The sequence below is a fragment of the Podarcis erhardii genome (genome assembly GCF_964252035.2).
Source record: "Podarcis erhardii genome assembly, chromosome: 2".
In the NCBI taxonomy this organism is placed as follows: domain Eukaryota; kingdom Metazoa; phylum Chordata; class Lepidosauria; order Squamata; family Lacertidae; genus Podarcis; species Podarcis erhardii.
Window position 1 is genome coordinate 78,254,940 of NC_138498.1, and position 17,585 is coordinate 78,272,524.

The window sequence follows — 17,585 nt, forward strand, 5'->3', positions numbered from 1 at the left end:
TGTGAAAGGCTTTGCTGGTACGTTCCCTGCCAGTTGGAGTCTGTGACTGCCCTGCTCCATGCCTCCATCATGTGCTCATGTGACATCAACAAGCCATTAACTCAGAAAGAGTTTTGCAAGCGGCTCCAATATATCCACTGGAGAGTTCCCATGATGTTTGGGAAGTTCAGATTAGTAAAAGAATTACTGCTGGGCACTTACTGTCAGGCTGGTGCATCCGAATGCCCCAGTTCAGATAAGCAGAACACCCAAATGAATTAGTACACCTCTACTGCATTTTACAGGAAATAATCAAACAAAGGATTTCTGTGAAGATTAGGTTGATAAGCTTCCTCGTGAATGGCGGAATGATAGAAATCCTCCAGTGCATTATACACTTCTGGAAATATGGGGAGGGTGATTGGAGCACCTTTTCCAGCTCTTTGATTTTTTCACAGTTGTGTATCAACTGGCCACATATTCCCCAACCGTCCCCCCTCTGTGGGGGAAGATGGAACTTGAAGAGGTAAACCCCCAACCCTCTGGTTTACATCAAGATGGAGTCTCTGTTCTCTCCCTCTTACAGGAGAGACAATAAAGGAGTCCTGCACGTCAATATTCAGACCCTTTCCCCCCTCCTGTCTTGAATTACAGGAATTGAAATGACAACACCACCACCTTATCTCAACACATTCCCAGGAAATTCTCTCTCTATCTCTCTCTCTCTCTCATGCACACACACACACACACACACACGCACACACTTTGAATAGGAGGAGACAAAAACAGGAGATGTGGGTTAAAGCTAAAGTCTGTGACAGATCTTGCGCTTGGATTTTATTTGTTCATCTGTTTAAACTTTGTAAACAGCAGCCTCTGTTATATTCCAATTTGAATAATGTGAAATAACACTTTACTTGAGTGCCTCTGGTTGTGTGTTCTTCATATCAGGCTTAGAAAACTTTTTTGTTTAAATGATGGCTAGTGAGAACAAGACAAGGTTTGATTCTGGATTGTTCTTACAAAGCATAGCTGCTTAAATTTGGATAGAACTGCTTTTAGTTTAAAAGTAAAAGTGGAGGCTCTCAGTCTTTGCCTCTGGCACACAAAAGAAGTAAAGGAGGAACACACAAACCCAAGGCTCATATAGTGAGGAACCATAGTTCCATGTTGCATCAGAATCAGCCTTTTCTACCAGCTTTTTCTGTATCTACATATGGAACAAATTAGTAATTTTAAGGCACAAACTAGGAGACAGGAGGGGAAAAACTTCATATTACTCAATTTTCTTGCCTATTTGGCAAGATTGATTTATCAAGTTGCCATATTAGAGTAATAAACTGCAACTTTCATCACCAAAGTAGTCTTGAATGGCATTTTAAGAATTTAGTGCAATAGCTGAAGGGGAGGGGGAAATTAAGTTTTCTCTTTTGAAGAGGTACAAGGGCTTTTAGCAAAATTCTACTCATCCAGGTTACTATTATAATATAAATGAATATAATATCCAGTTTCCTTTAAAATGTTTCCTAGTTTGACTTCAGTTCTTTCTTCTTCAACACAGAACAGGTGATACCTTTTTATATTATCTCTACTGCTTTCACACAGAAGGCAAACGTTAAACTTGTTCTGCCTTCAGAATACCCATTGTTTGGCTTTCTAACAGAGGTTTTCCACTAATTATTCAGCAAGTTGGGATGTTTAGGTACAAATACATGTGTGAAATCTTAGTGCTGTTATGGACAGTAAATACTGATCTTTCCATATTTACTTGAAATTTGTTTTGGTTTGTTTTTTAGACTTAGTACAGATCTCTTTTATAATATGATTGAAGAGCATGTAAAATTGATTGACTAGATTTCCACAATGGCACATACATGATAGTCTCTTAACAGGGACTCTAGAAAGCTTGCTGAATTGTCCCTGTTGCAGTGTGCTTCAGATTGCATTAGAATATTTCAAGCCAGAATTTATATTCAATTCTACTTAAAAGGATTAATTTAGTCAAGTCAGTAAGTACCCTTAATATTAAGAATGCAATTTATTGTAGTCAAAATAGATTCTTATTGAATGCTGTTCAGCAATTTATGAGCCTTTGGCAAATTTGCCAAAGAGACACTGTGGCCTGTTAGGTAGTGAAGAATCTGGGTCCAAAGCTATAGTAAGTTTGTATATATACTGCATTTTCCAAAAATACATTTGTGCTCAAAGCAGTTCACAGAAAACAGTCTAATACCATAATGGTACAAAGAAACTCTAGCACATAATAAAAGATACACTATTACTCCAAGATAACACATCAAAAAGTAAGCCTAAATCTTATCAATCAATAGGTCAATTAACAATATTTAATACCTTCACATCCCAAGGTAGCTCCACGCTAATGGCATTAGTTCAGGACACCAGGCATCCGTATTAAAGACTAAGCCATTGTAGATTACTAGCTACATTTCTCAGGGTTCCTGGTGTCCAAGAGAAGACCATTTCAGGATTCAAAGTGTCAGGGAAGACGAGGCATATTACAGGGAATCCTCCAATTTTTCATTATTTACTTATTTTAAATATACATACTCCACTTTTCACCTGATCTGGGTCTCAAAGTGACTTTCAAAGACTCAAAACATGCAATTTATAAAATTTTAAGCAGTGCTGTATGCTTGCTGTATGACTCCATCAAGGCTTTGGATTTGTGGTTCATTCACTTTCAGTTGTCCCTTCCTTGACCAGATAGAATTGTTATGCCCAGGATATAACAGTTCATGATGGTCTACCAAATGAAATACAGCATGGCTTCTCCAGAACCATGTGCCAGATCAACCTGCCCTATTAATAAGTAAATATTGGGATGAATTCACATAGCTACATGTCCAAAGGAGCTTTGACTTATGTTTCTTGAACAGAAACTTAAATGCTGAATGGCAAAGTTCTTTTGAAATGGAAGGGAGATTTTAAAGAAGATTAGGATAAAGCAGTAGGTTTGTGGCGTGGGAATGGATATTTACTGTTGAAAGAATAGAAGTTTGTACTGGGCATGCCTTAAAGGACATATCCGTGTCCAGACACAGTACATAAATTCCATCCCCACTCTACTTGTGCTTTAAAACTTATTTATGTTGCTCCAGAATGTGGATGAGGAGGAATCCAGTTTTAGTAGATAGCTTTGATGTTCTTATGTGCATTTTAATGCACATTAAACGAATGTGGTTTTTGTTCCAGCAAGTAATGCACACAAAGATGCATTCTGCTACATGTGGATCTCCCTAACTGCTTCTTAGTGACGATCACAAATGTCCCAAGTAAGGTGCTCACATAGGTGAACATCATACCTTGAATGTTCATGAAGATGATTGGAGCAAAGACAGCTCTGCACAGTCTTCTGAAAGCAAGGCTCTGTTTGCCCTGATCCCATGAGCCTAACATTTCCTATGAGCCCAAAGATGAAGAAACATAGCTTTGAACAGGTGTGCAAAAGAAAGATGTTTCAGCCTCATCAAATGTGGCATTCATACTAATACTAGGTATCTATGTGATACCTTGATCAGTATTTTGTGATCCATTTGTGTCTTACTGAGACGTATGTAAACATATTCATCCTAAGGTGTTCTGATGTAACACCTAGTCTAAAAACACCAGTATTGTGCTTTCCGTTATATTACAGATGTTTTTGCAGTAGGCAGAGTGGAATCTCCACTTCACTACCATAACCCTTAATGGCAATCACAAGTGTGTGTGTGTGTAATTGTATATTTGCCAAAATGTCTGTGACAGAATATTTATTAGAAGAAATTCATCAGCTAGAGATGGGTGACCTACCCATGGCTTGTGTTGTAATGATTCAGAAATAAGCTAAGCCATTTCCCCTAAAATCAGGAAATGATTCTGCTTGTTTTCAGTACATTCTGAATTTGAATGGGTCTTAGAATCCCAGATCTCTGGCTGTCAAATGACCGCTTCATACAGCCAGGACAGCTCTCTCCAGACTGTGAGAAGATGTTGAGGTTAAACTGGCCTCCCAGGAGGAAAAAGCTATTGTGGGGTGGGCTTGGAGTAAGAGGATCATTTTCAGTAGTCAGCAGATCCCCTGCATAGCCTGTTTAAAGGTTGTGGGGCAAAAATTGCTTGTGGTGAGGAGCCTGTTTCTTGACCCAGGGGTCTTCTGCAGGGAGTGGATTTCCTCTCCGCCCCTGCAGCCTCTTCAATATAATTGTGTAATAGCATCCCTAAGTACCGTATTTTAATTTAAACAGAAGAGTATGTCAAGGATTATTACTTTTTTTGGCAAGGTTTGCATTATGAACTCTTGAAGCCTAACTTAGCCTGTCGAGCTTTGCTTTCATATCTAATACATCTAATATCCATATTTGTTTTCCTAGCAACATAATGTGTAGCAGTATAATACCACCTAACATTTGTATAGCACTTTCAAATGTTCAAAGTGCTTAATGTGTTATTTATCTGGTTGTAATCTTTACAACAGACCTTTCAGGTAAGTCAGTGTTATCCTCCATGGAGCAATCGAGGCTGAGAAGGAATAGCTTGAGTAAAGTACCCAGTGTGTTCAGGGCAGAGGTGATATGAAAACAAGAGACTTCCTGGTTCATACTCTGCCCTGCCATTAGGTCCTGTGTGGCAGGTGCCTCAGAAGAAAGATCCTGGGTAAAAAATGATATTTTCAACCTGGGTGGATGCAATTTGAATCTTCTACTTGGCTCCAAAATGTACAGGTGTACCCAATACAATGAATTAGTAAATTATTTGTAAATGGAAAGCTATTTCACTGTGCAACTTTCATAATCAGAATCATTGTTGGTGAATGATGAAAAAAGAATGAGGTAATTTTAATGTGGTTCAAGTACATATGAAGTCCTAGGTTTACCTTTTGACTATTATGAATCCAAAATGGTCAGAAAAGTGGTTCATATGGCATTTATTATTCAGTACTATTATTTCAGGCTACAATCCTATACACACTTATCAGGGACTAAGCTCAATTGAACTGAATGGTGCTTTTCTCTGAATAGACATGCATAGGTAGAATTTATTTTTTAAATGAGATTGGATGTGTCTGAATTTCTTCCCTGTCCTACTTTTTGAAGAAAATCTAGATGGTAATACTGGTAGATACAAGGGTAATGACTATCTGTAGATGAACTCCATAGTAACGTCAGAAATTAATTTATTATTAAAGCCCAATAGTAACACAAATGTATAAATAACAGTTTTTCTTCTAACTTCCTTGAAATGAGTTGGCAAACTGTCAGTTGTGCTGCCTAACATTGTTCTGTACAGAACCTGCCTGTCTATTCTAAATTTTAAAAGGGGCTTGTTTTATTCTGACCTTGAAAATGGAAGCACTATTTGTATGAGCAGCTGAACTTGACTAGAAAATATTGTTCCTGTGGGTTGCAAAGCTCTGTCCGTTCGTCAAGCAACTTGTCTCATTCTTTCCTCCATTACAGATCGAAGTAGTCAATACTTTCAAGAGTGGCACTTCCTTTCAGGGGGCTCTCAGGAGACAATCCTCCGTCACAAGCCAGAACCAGGATGTAACCAATATTTCTAGCCCTAGCCACGTTTCGTTATCCAATGCTCTTTCCTCTCCTACCAGCACAACTGCTGCGGCGGCTGGGCGTGAGTGTGTATTCTTAATGCATCTGATTACAGAGATGCCAACTTATCTAGCAGTCATTCAAGACTGGGCCATTCAAGATTATGTCCCTTTCCCACCTCTTATATTCCAGAATAAGTCATATAGTTGAAATATTGGCACACCACAGTGGCACTCTTCCTTACAGGTCTCCATTTTCAGAAATAGGGTGTGCCTCTATAAAGCTACCTCCTATGGAATGAATACCAATTTCTTCTTTTATGAAAATATCTCTATATGATAAATCTCCTCTGAACAGTTCACATGTTCACATTTCTTCTTAGATTTTAAACTACATCTCCTGTTGCCTCAGCTTTCCAAGGCTGCTTCGCTTTATAAAATATTGGACTAGATTTTATGTAGTAGGACAACATTTGAAAACACATAAAGCAGGATTCTTCTCACACATGCTCTGAGATAGTAAATTGTTCTATTAAATCTATTATCACGCCCATTTCTTCAATACTGTTATCTATGCAGTTCACTACTGAATGCCTAGTATACTTCCGGTTGTATCCAGTGTTGTGCCTCCACTGACGGAAGACTCTTTGGTCCAGTGGAGGCTCTTATCAGTGGAACAGGGAAGGAGACTATTTTTGCCACCCGGCCTTGCAACACCCCCCCTCAAACGACGACACTGTTCCAAAGTTCCCCAAACTCCCTGGGAAAAATTTTATGGGTGATGGGAACTTCAGGGAGGAGGGTGAACACTTAATTCTCCTTTCTGAGGATGAAAGCTATTGTTAGATCAAAGAGGCTTCCATCTTTGGATACAATCCTATTCAAATAAATAGCAAACGTTATACCCTGTAAAAAAAAAAAGTATAAACAATCAACAACCAAATTAAGATGTAAAGAATTTCCTATGTGTGCACCATCCCTAAATGTATTCCATCAATGAAGAGTAACATAATGGATGCTAAATGTTTAGGTTTAGTAAATATTAGGATTTAATTAGAACTTGTTTGTTATAACTGGGATGTGTTATAAGACAGTATGTGTAAAGACTTTCTATCAGACCTTGAGAATGTAATCAAGATTCATGTGTATTGAAAGATGTGTGCGTGGACCTATTTCTGAGCACCAGCAATTAGCATTTGAAGAGTTAATTAACCTAGGTAAACATCCTAAATTTATACCAGCCTTTAATCCTAGTCAATCAACTAGTGTTGATGAAGTCAAACAAACTCCTTTGTTAGGTGAGCCTGGGAGAATTAACCATTAGTACTTCAGCGCATCAAAAGTTCTAGCCATTAGAATGTGAATGAGTAAGGTGGCAAATAAATTAGTAGAAATAATAATAATAATAATAATAATAATAATAATATAATTTCATTATTTATATTCTGGGCGGCTCCCAGCAAAATATTAAAAACACAATAAAACATAAACCATTAAAAAGATAGTACAAGGAAGCAGACAAGGAACTATGCTTGCATGTGCCCTGGAGACCAAGATAGCCTGCAGATCAAAAAGGAGGCTGGTGATTCTGCCGTAAGGCTAAGGTGGCATTTTGAAGTGCTGCTGCTGTGCACCCCTCCATTGAAGGCTAAATGTTGTATATATGTGTAAAATAAACCATATATCTTAAAACACAACAGCCTCTGCTGTGTCTGAACTCCCAACGGAAACACGGTCCTGAGTCACCCCCCAGGGGGCCCTGGAATCTTGCTACCGCTCAGCAGAGATTGGGGTGGCATGTAACACTGGTGTCAGAAGTGGGTTCACACACACAATCCAATACACATGGATCTTGGTCACATTTTCAAGGTCTGATACAGGCTTTACACATAAACACAAATTAAACACTTCAAACCCATTACAGCATTATTATTATTATTTTATTTAAATCTGTTATTATTATTTTATTATATATTTATGACCTACCTTTATCCTGTCAGAGACTTTCAGCAACATACATTAAAAGCAATTAAAAACCTAAAAACACAGCTACACAGGCAGAACTTACAGTTCTCACCCCACTAAAGGAAGCCACAATGCCACATTTCAAATTAAGCCAAAAGAACAGGTAAAGAGAAAAGTATTTGCCTGGCACCTAAAATATATAGAAAGATAATAATAATTTTATCATTTGTACCCCGCCTATCTGACTGGGTTGCCCCAGTCATTCTGGGTGACTTCAAACATATATAAAAGCATAAGAAAACATTGTGCATTAAAAGACTTTCCTATACAGAGGCACACCCTCTGTATAGGAAGGAGAGTTGCCTTTAGGGAGAGTTGCCACAAGTGGGCAACCACTGATAATATTAATTTGGTAAATATGTTCCTTTAACAAAACTACTCGAGTTACAATAGGATTGCTTTCCTTGCCAGCTATTGCTTTCACATTATCTGTGGTAGCTGAACAAGTATAAAATTTCCATGCATAGTCACATGAAAGTTGTTATCCTATGGTTACTATTTTTCTGCAATTGCATTTAACTACATTTTTAAAAGGCTGTTTAAACCACTTAAACATTTATAAAGAGTTTTGAAGCAAAAATGAAATAGTTATGCATGCATGTTAGAGCCTTTGACTTTTTTTAAACCAGATTGCACTAAAAAATATTGGGCAAGACCCAAATTCACACCACCATGTGCAGCTTCACTTTTCCTTTCTCTGCTTTTCTGCAGCCCCAGCCCCATTCTCCTCTGGGGAGGTGGGGTCTGCAACTCTCTGGCAAGAAAGAGAGAAAGGATAAGTCCCGTTTGTGTGACTAGAAGTCTGTCATGCAAGTGGGCTGCTGTAGTTGAATATCAGCAAAACTTTCTATGCAACTAGCTGGGCATATGTTCCAGTAACTTTAAAAAGCAGGCAGGAACCAGTATATAGGATATGAAACCCAAAGAACTGCATATGCCATCCTTCCATGCTAATGCCATTGCAATTGATACTCCTGCTGTAGCTGGCATTGGAAGCTAACTCTACTTGCAGCCTCGGAGCATGTAAAAATTGCACATTTTTCTTCTACCTGTCATTTAATCTCCTTTATCCTTCTGTTCTAACTTATTAAAAGATAACGTGCTGCTGCTTTAGTTTTAAAATTTTAGCTAAGAGGTATCACTATATATATTATAATGCTACATTTTCAAAATTACATTTGGAGTCACATTCCTGTAAAATATTTTGGTTAGGTTGTTGGTTGTGCAAAGCCATACCGATGTGTGATACTATAAACTGAACATTGCAATGATGTTGCTTTTTGAGGTTGGATCGGCTTCAAATATACTGCTAATTTTGAACTCCATTAGCTAAGATGCAGGGTTTTTTATTTTTTATTTTTGTTTTAAAAACAATCTTCAGCCATGGAGAAAAAGGAGAGAGCTTTTATTTCTCTTGTTAGGTCTTCTAGCATTAAAAAGAAGATGATAACATTATGGGACACTGACCCACAGACCCTCCACAATTTGTATCTCTCATCCCAGTATCATTTTCCTCCCCCACTTTTTTTCTTTTAGGAGGGAGGAAAGGGGTTTAAGAATTGAGCATAGATGCTATTGATGTACATTTACACAAACCGTGTGTTCTGGCTTCTGTCACAGTGTCCCATTATGCCAGAAGCGGTTTAGACATGCTGGCCACATGACCCAGAAAGCTGTCTGCGGATAAACGCCAGCTCCCTTAGCCTGAAAGCGGAGTTGAGCGCCACACCCCATAGCTGATTTTGACTAGACTTAACTGTCCAGGGGTCCTTTACCACACCAAGCAATGCCACATTCTGTGGGTGTGAGTGTGCAACATCTTAGGATCCCCACTGCATGTAAAAAAAAAAAAAGCACTGGGTTAGTGAGTCTGTGAATGGACCCCATCCGATAACTAAGTAATGTACAATTCATTGCTTCCTATGAAGTTGCTAGCAAACAATGCTTATGTATTCTGCATTGTTTTTTCATTCTTTTTGAAATATGTTGAGAGTAGGAGGATTATTTTTCTATACAAATGGCACTTGTCTGAACTACTACTTCCATATAATGCTCATGCCATTGCTGTGGTGTATTGGCTTGAAAATGTTGCTATAGCTTTAAACACAGCACCTGCACAGTGATGCCAGTTCATGAAAACACCCCATGTACATTACTGTACTCTCAAAGTCCTCTTGCTGATGTGCCATTGAGGGTGAAATGGCCCTGAATATTTTCAGTGCTCTGAACGTATTTCAAAATGAAGGGAAGTCTGACTACAGTTAAGTCAACATAAGACTTGCCTTTGCACAACCACATCCTTAACTAAAAATAGAAGCAGTTAAACCTAAGAGTTGGCATCTCTTGGCAAAACGGTCTTCATGTTTACATTTATAAACTAACCGCCTTACTGTCCTTTCAATAAAATTGCAATATTTGCTTTTGTAGAGCCCAACTCTCTACTTTCTGAATATTAAATGTGTTTGTTTTCCCAGAGGGCTAGAGATCACTGGACAAAAGGGTTCAGCAGGAGAGAGTGAAATAAAAAGAGGTTGTGAGTCTTTAACCTTGAGCCTGACAATGAATGTGAACCAAACTCAAGATACTTGGCTTATATGAAGCCAGGTAAACATTCGAGTATAAGCTCATATGCTACCTACTGTAGTACATCTGAAAACTGGTCCTGCATATTTAAATGGCATTGTACTTAGGAGTGATATTCTATCAGGGTGGTGTTTTGTTCTTCAGTGGAGGTAAAAATCTGCAGTATCTAAAAATTGTATTTATCTTTTCTTTGCTGGATGCAAATATCTATGTCTCACTTTCAGTGTGGGGCAAAATTGAAGCACTTTTTATTACAGCAGCAGAGAAGAAAGAAGTGGAAACTTAAAAGCCATGTCAAAATGTCCTGAAGTGTTGTCCTTAACCCCACCCGTAATCCCGTGTTAACAGCAGTCCATTTTTTCCTGTTGTCTCCATTCCTGTGAGAAAAGAGAGCTGTACATCATCGTTTATCATCTCTTGACATTGTCCGTTTCATGAACACTGTCCATTACATGATCGCCATGTAGTTGATATCTATTTCTGGTATGTCCCCACATGTACATGGAAAGCAAGCACACATACAATCTTATATGAGGGTCATTAAAACCTGCCTATATAAGGAAATAGCCCAAAAGGCTACATCTTTAATCCTCACAACTCTTAGTTTAGTGATCTAATTAAACTAAATAGCATTTTCTTCCTTTTAATATAACTTCAGGAGACCCTAATTATAAAGTGACCCTCCAGATATTGTTAGTTTCCAACTACCATAAGCCCCAGCCAGCATGGCCAATGATCAACAGAATGCAACAGAATTTTGTGAGTTACCCTTCCTTAGAAGGACTCCTGCAGATTCACTAAACCTCCCCACCCCCATCCCACCCAGCTCACAAAGGAGTTTAGAAGTATGGCACTAGCACATAAAATATTTTTCCTAATGTGTCCTTCTTTTAAAAGTTCTCAGGTCAGAATCCCAAATTATTCGGAAACAGGCTAGGTTCATGCTGATGCCTATAAGTATCTTCTACTTGAAGAGATTGTTGATCATAGTGCATATTTAGACAGTGCATATTACTTCTGAGGAGAAGGACTGCTTTGGTAAATGGCTACATACGAAATAGTCTTATAACAAAGTCATGTGATTGCTCTAGTTCAGGGGTCGGCAAGCTTTACCTTGCCTGGGCCGGTTCACACCAGCAGAGATTCCCTCCATGGGCCGGATTGCGAGTGGGTATGAACACACATGCTCGTGATTTCCAGCATCTGTGTATGCACAGATGTGATTTCCGGCGTCTGCGCAGACACGATTTTCAGTGTGTCGTCGCGATTTCTGGAGCCACAAAACGAGTCCCTGCGCCACGCTGTGCTGGTTTAGCACAGTGTACGGGGACTCACCAAGTGGGCAGCTCAGTTTGGAGGCGGCTCATGGTCCATTTAAACGACCCCTGTGGGCCACTTGTGGCCCATGGGCCTTAGGTTGCCACCCCTTGCTCCAGTTAGTTCAGTATTGTCTACCCTGACTCACAGTGGCTCTCCAGTTATAAAACACTATATATGCAAGATATATACATATGCTTGGCCCAATCCTGTATTTTTATTTATTTTTAAATTGTATACCCAGCTCCTTGTTGCAAACCCCCAGGTAGGTGACACATGCAAAGATAAAATATCAGAATATCATGTCACAGTCCATAATGTAAGATTCTAAATGGGAAGGTTCCAGAGAGTGAATCACTGTTGTCTTACTATCACTATCCTGGAATGGCTGAGCTGGTGAACTAGTCAGAGCTGGAAATCAGCCTCCTATCCACAGGGGTTGTGCATCTCATTTTGCCATCTGAGGCAAAAGGGAAAGGTAATCCCCCCCCCCCTTCCACTGCCCTCCTGCTGCTGAAGCCTCCCTACCTGGGGTATTCAGTGGTGCTCTTGAAGCAGCAGCAACAATGGTGGGCAAGATCTCACAGTATTGTCAATTGAGCATTTCCATCTGTTGTGGACCATAACTGGCACACATTATTTATTTACTATAGTAATATAATTCCCCTCTATGACACTGACAGCTTACAGTGTAGAATGATAAAATGCAATTTAAAGACACAAGACCTCCAGCACAAAGAATAATAAAAGTAGATAAATCGTGGTTCAGAACCAAGCATGCTCCATGTTGGATATGTGTAATGTGTAGTCAGAAGGTACATGAGACTACCGCTTTGCAAAAGCTAAGGTGGTTTGTGTATGCCAGATTGTTTTTTCATGATGTAAGAACGGTGGGGTACAAATGTCAGAAAACAAATAAAACACTCAAACATTTCTAAAAGGCCCCAGAGATTTAAAATTCTTCACCCATTTTCAGGTGAGCATCCCTTGCTCAATGCATTTGCCATTAGTGCCTCATTCAGACTAGCATTAATACCTCACTCATAATTAGGAGAAAAATAAAAAGCTCAACAACTCTAGAATTCATTTATAGTCATAATACATTTCCCAACAATTCACATACTTGCCATTCTGTTTTTTCCTTGCTAATTCTTTCCTTCAAGAAATCCTGTCTTTTCTCACTAATAACATAGTAGAAGCCTCTGCTTTGGCAAGAGCCCACCAGGCAAGCCACTTCTGGAAGGAATCTAGAATGCTCTCCTGTTTCTGGTCAAGGAGAACTATTTGTCCTTTGCTGACTCAGCAATGCATCCTGCTGCTCCTGCAGCTCAGTGCAGGCATAATTAATTGGTGGGCCATCCAAACATTACTTCAATTAAGTACCTGGCTTTCCCATGTTCTTATGGCTTAGTGATGGAAAGGCAAGAAAATATCTTGACATAACTAAATGGACATCAAGTACTGCAGATGAGGCATAAAAATGTACCACCTTATGCACTTAACTTTATGAATGATGTTCATAAGTGAGACACAGAAAATGAAGGAATCGGACTTTTGTAATTCAATTATATGAAACCCAATAATCACTATATAATTTTCTAGTCTTAATTGTTTATTAATAAGTTATTTTAAAAACAAATGGCTAGAACAGTGGGTCTATACTCGAGTGTTTACCTCACATATGCATGAAGAAAAAATAAAAGTTGTATCAACAATTACATGTTCACATTATCCAGGCTTCCAAGTGTAGTTGTTGTGTGCCAATTAGCTGTGTTTATGTGATTACTGTGACTTTTTCCGGTATAGCATGTTTTTGCCTAAGTATTTTGTCTGCTTGGCTTTGTGTGTGTGTGCGTGTGTATGTGCGTGTGTGCTTTTGGCTGCTTCATTTAGATCTTGCTTTTTTCAAAAACCTATGCTCTGTTCTTACATTTGGCTCCTATGTTTGTCTCTCATACCTATCCATCCATCCAACTGTGTCTATGTTTTGTGCTTTCTCGTTTGAGACATACAATTTGTTTTGTGTTGGGGTTTTTTTGTGTGTGTCTATATAAATGAAACTTTTTAAAGAATAAATTAAAAGCTTTCTTAATTATTCACTGCGAACTATCAACATGCATGGTTCTACATTTGCATTTGAATTAACATGGCTTGTCTTTTACTAGGGAAATATCACATGAGTGGATGTTTGCTTTCCTTAACCAATGCTTCCCATCAGTTCTGGGAACAGTTCTGATGGCTTTAATCTCATATGGTTTTAACATTGCAGTTGATTCAGACACCTAAAATGCACAAAACTGAGCCACTTGTTTATGCATTTAGCATCCAGAGACTATGGACTACAGCTGCCTGCTCTGCCCTAACCATATGCCACATTTTTTTCACCAAAACAAAAAAATGTAAATCATAATGAGATGTTTTGAAAAAGCAGTTACCACTGACATCTTTTCTATCTTTTTCCCTCCTCTCAGATCCGCGTCGTGAAGGCATTCCGTAGCTCTCTCTATGAAGGGTTAGAAAAACCAGAATCTAGAACCTCCATTCACAACTTTATGACTCATCCTGAATTTAGGATAGAAGATTCCCAGCCCCATATCCCTCTCATTGACGACACAGAACTAGAAGAAGACCCTGCACTCAAGCAAAACCCAAGTCCACCGTCTTCACTGAACAAGAACAATAGTGCTATCGACAGTGGAATAAACCTTACAACTGATACAAGTAAATCAGCTACCTCTTCTAGTCCAGGAAGCCCGATCCATAGCCTGGAGACATCACTTTAGCTGAAAATGTCACTGCAAAAATATTAATATAAATATATACATAGAGAGATATGTATAAACAATGCTGGCTGAGAAGCTGTTTGAACTCCTGTTCACTTTGAGAGAGGGGGGGACAGAACGAACCACTGATCATGATGGTTTTGGGGGACTTACATATGGCTGATTTACATATTCCCCTCTTGCTCCCCCCTCCCCCGCAGAAACAAACAAAAACAATACAAATGCCCTCCTGCATGAATGTACTACCCACTTCCAACCTTTCCTTCTTTTTATTCCTTAAGCAGGAAATGCAGAGGACTTCTTTGAGGCTATTTATCCAATTCACTGGTCTGTGAGTTTTTTTGGGTTTTTTTAATGCTTGTGTGGCATGGACTCAGTTGTATAGATTAATTTAAATTTTTTTTTTTGAAGTTGCAAAGCTTAACTTGCACAGTAGATTTGCACCAGTTGGACAGAGGAACCTAAAATAAGCATTTATGAGACTATATATAGAAATATATAAATATATACATAATATAATTATATATGTGTATATATCCATATATATATTTATATCTATATACAGATATAGATATAGGTATATATAAAGTTTCTTTGTTGGCATGTTGCCTTTTTCTGCTCAAATTGCTATATTTTAACTTATTTATGTCCTAAAAATAAAGAATGTAATTTGTTTACAGAACTGTAGATAATATCCTTAACTATTTGTAGGATTAAGACAGCACTTCCTGCCGAGATAATATTCAAATCGCTCAATTCAATGAAAATTTCTGTAATATGGCACCCTGGATGTTTTATTACAACTGTGATCAGTTTTTTGCCTGATAGGTTTTTCTTTTTTTGTTAAATAATGTAGATATTGCTAGCAAATAACAAAAGAAGCCAAAATATAATATATTGGATGTAGCATTGTGATCCTATATAGAGGGTGATGAAACAGAAAGGCTTCCTTTGTTTTAAATACACATTTAAATGATCAGGTTTTTTGCTCTCTCTTTTTTAATGAATTATTTGACCTTATTTTGATGCAATACTTAATGATGAGCCCATTTCATTATTTAAGTGTATTGCAATGGCTTCTTAAACATATATTTTTTAAAGATTATAATAAACCTCAGTGGAGTTTCTGAATATCAGTTCAAAAATAAGTTATATTTGGCTTTGTATGAAGATCAAACTAATGTTGAAATACTGTGTGCTGGATTCTATTCCATTAGAAATTTAGTCATTTATTTCTTGAAAAATATGGGCTGTTGGCATTTTGGATGAGAACCACTATGGTTTGTTGCTTTGACATTTAAAAAGAAAAATAATATCATTTTCTGCACTATGTAGACCTGAATGAAACTTTATGAAGTGTATACTGAAATGTGCTTTGTGTGATTATTTTTAAACCAAGCTTGTCTTCCTGTAGTCACAAAAGTATATTATAGCAAATCCACTAATGTTGTTTTCCCCTTGTATTGTGCTTTCTACACTGAAAGCCATTGTAAACAACTGCAATATTCTGGGTGAGATTTCTTTTTTCTTCAAGATGGTAACAGCCCTGGTAATTTAAAAGCTTATATAATTGCTATGTCAACCACTTGAATGCAAAGCACTTTGTGGGTCACAGATTTTTCATAAATGACTTTTGTATTTAATACAAGGTTTGCTTCAAGACTTTTCAGCAAATGATCTTTTCCATAAACTTGTACAGTGCAAAAGACATTTTGATTAATATGATCAATTATGCCAGAAGAGTTGGGGGGAAAGCCCTTTAAATTAGCTTGAAAACTTTATATGTTGTTGTATTGCCTGCTGTTTTAAAGTTGGCTAATAAGGTGGAACAACTGTAGTCGGAAGAACTATTGCAAGACAAGATGAGACTCCTCAACTACAACTACTGGTCAACTACAGTTTCAGATGACTAATGTTTTGAGGGCATATCAGAACTATTCTGCCAGGTAAAGTTCTAACCACCTTGAATTGCCAGCTTCTGGACTTTCGTAAGAAGCTTTTAATGTCTTTTGGCTCTACATAATTCACTCTGATCCAAACGTCTGGCTGAACAGCAAACCTTCCCAGGCTTACACAACCCTCTTCTCAACAGACAGTGTTACCTGCTTCTTAAATCTCAAAGCTGGCATGACAGTCCTGTTGACCAGCTTATTCTTAAAATCAAACTGACTGACAGTTAGGCAGGGTTTATCCCTGGATTGTAAATAACAGCAACTAACTTTTGTGTAACACTGAGGTTCTATGATCTCCTTGGGATACTATATTTGAAATACAATAAAGTCTATTTACAGGGAAAAGCATGTAGCTCTGGGCTGAAGAAACTACAAAATTGTTGGCACTGGAATATTTTGCCCCTAACATCTTAATATTGATGATTTGCCTTTTATTTCAAGCTTGATTTTCATCAGATACTTTTTTGATTTTCATTTCATTTTCTGTGTGTGCGCATTGTAATACAGATTCTTAATAACTAGTAGGGTACTATTTGAGACTTGAAAAACTGTTAAAAAGAAACCAATATTTCATTCTGTACATATATAGTTTAAAAAGAAAAAAAAAAGACAATATAACATATATATTAACTGTGATGCATAGGAAACTTCGGATTCTGTCAACAGAAACCATGCTCTCTCTTTATATATATATATATATGTATATGATAAACTGACTGGGGGGGGGAGAAAACAGATGAGCTGATAACAGCCTTTCAACTACAAGCTTTGCACCTTGTTCCCTTTTTAATTGCTTGGCCTCTCTATGATGGGAAGAATGGATCAAAAAACCAAAATGGTCTATATGTTGAAATTCACTGCAATACATAAAATGCTTGCTCTCTGCGTACTGTACCTAAAAGCATGAGATTTGTGGAAAAAAATACAGCAGTACATTTGGCAATTCATCCCACTAGGGGTTATTATTCCTATATGTTTATTCATCTGTTTTTATGAATTTTTTAAATCTAGACAATAATTGTAAATAAAGAACTTACTGTCTCTGTTCATTTAATACTATGCAAAAGGTTATGCTTTCTATTGTTATTCCTACAGTGTGATGCTGGAATGTTTGTGGTTTCAAAAAAAAACGAAAAAAAACACACAACAGTAAAATTATGTGATGTAAATTATTTTATAGTTTGAAACAAAATGATAACGTTTTACTCTTGCTGCTTACTGTCTAATAGCTATCTCCTGGCAGGAGCACAAGTGGAAATTGAAAAAAAAGTAATAAATTCACAAAGCAGCATGAACAATAAAAGTCTGAATATAACATCCTTCTTTATTTCCACTGTCAGTTGAAACAACACATGTATTTTTCAATGCACTTAATACCAGACACTTATAAATGATAGCTAT

The 17,585-nt window shown here is 37.7% G+C and overlaps 1 protein-coding gene across 18 annotated transcripts in view; it reads left to right on the plus strand.

The window, feature by feature from the left end:
• The window catches only part of ATP2B2 (ATPase plasma membrane Ca2+ transporting 2), a 368,365-nt gene extending 350,866 nt beyond the window's left edge, over window positions 1-17,499 (plus strand). For 12 of the 18 annotated variants that reach the window (XM_081847757.1, XM_081847774.1, XM_081847772.1 and 9 more), the window contains one exon: window positions 13,921-17,499. In XM_081847757.1, the coding sequence (XP_081703883.1) occupies window positions 13,921-14,232 (312 nt within the window). In that variant the 3' untranslated portion in view covers window positions 14,233-17,499. Of the gene's footprint in view, window positions 1-5,435; window positions 5,608-10,023; window positions 10,080-13,920 lie in introns of all 18 variants that reach the window. The other 6 variants (XM_081847759.1, XM_081847764.1, XM_081847765.1 and 3 more) reach the window with 4 other exon arrangements.
• Window positions 17,500-17,585: the final 86 nt, after the last annotated feature.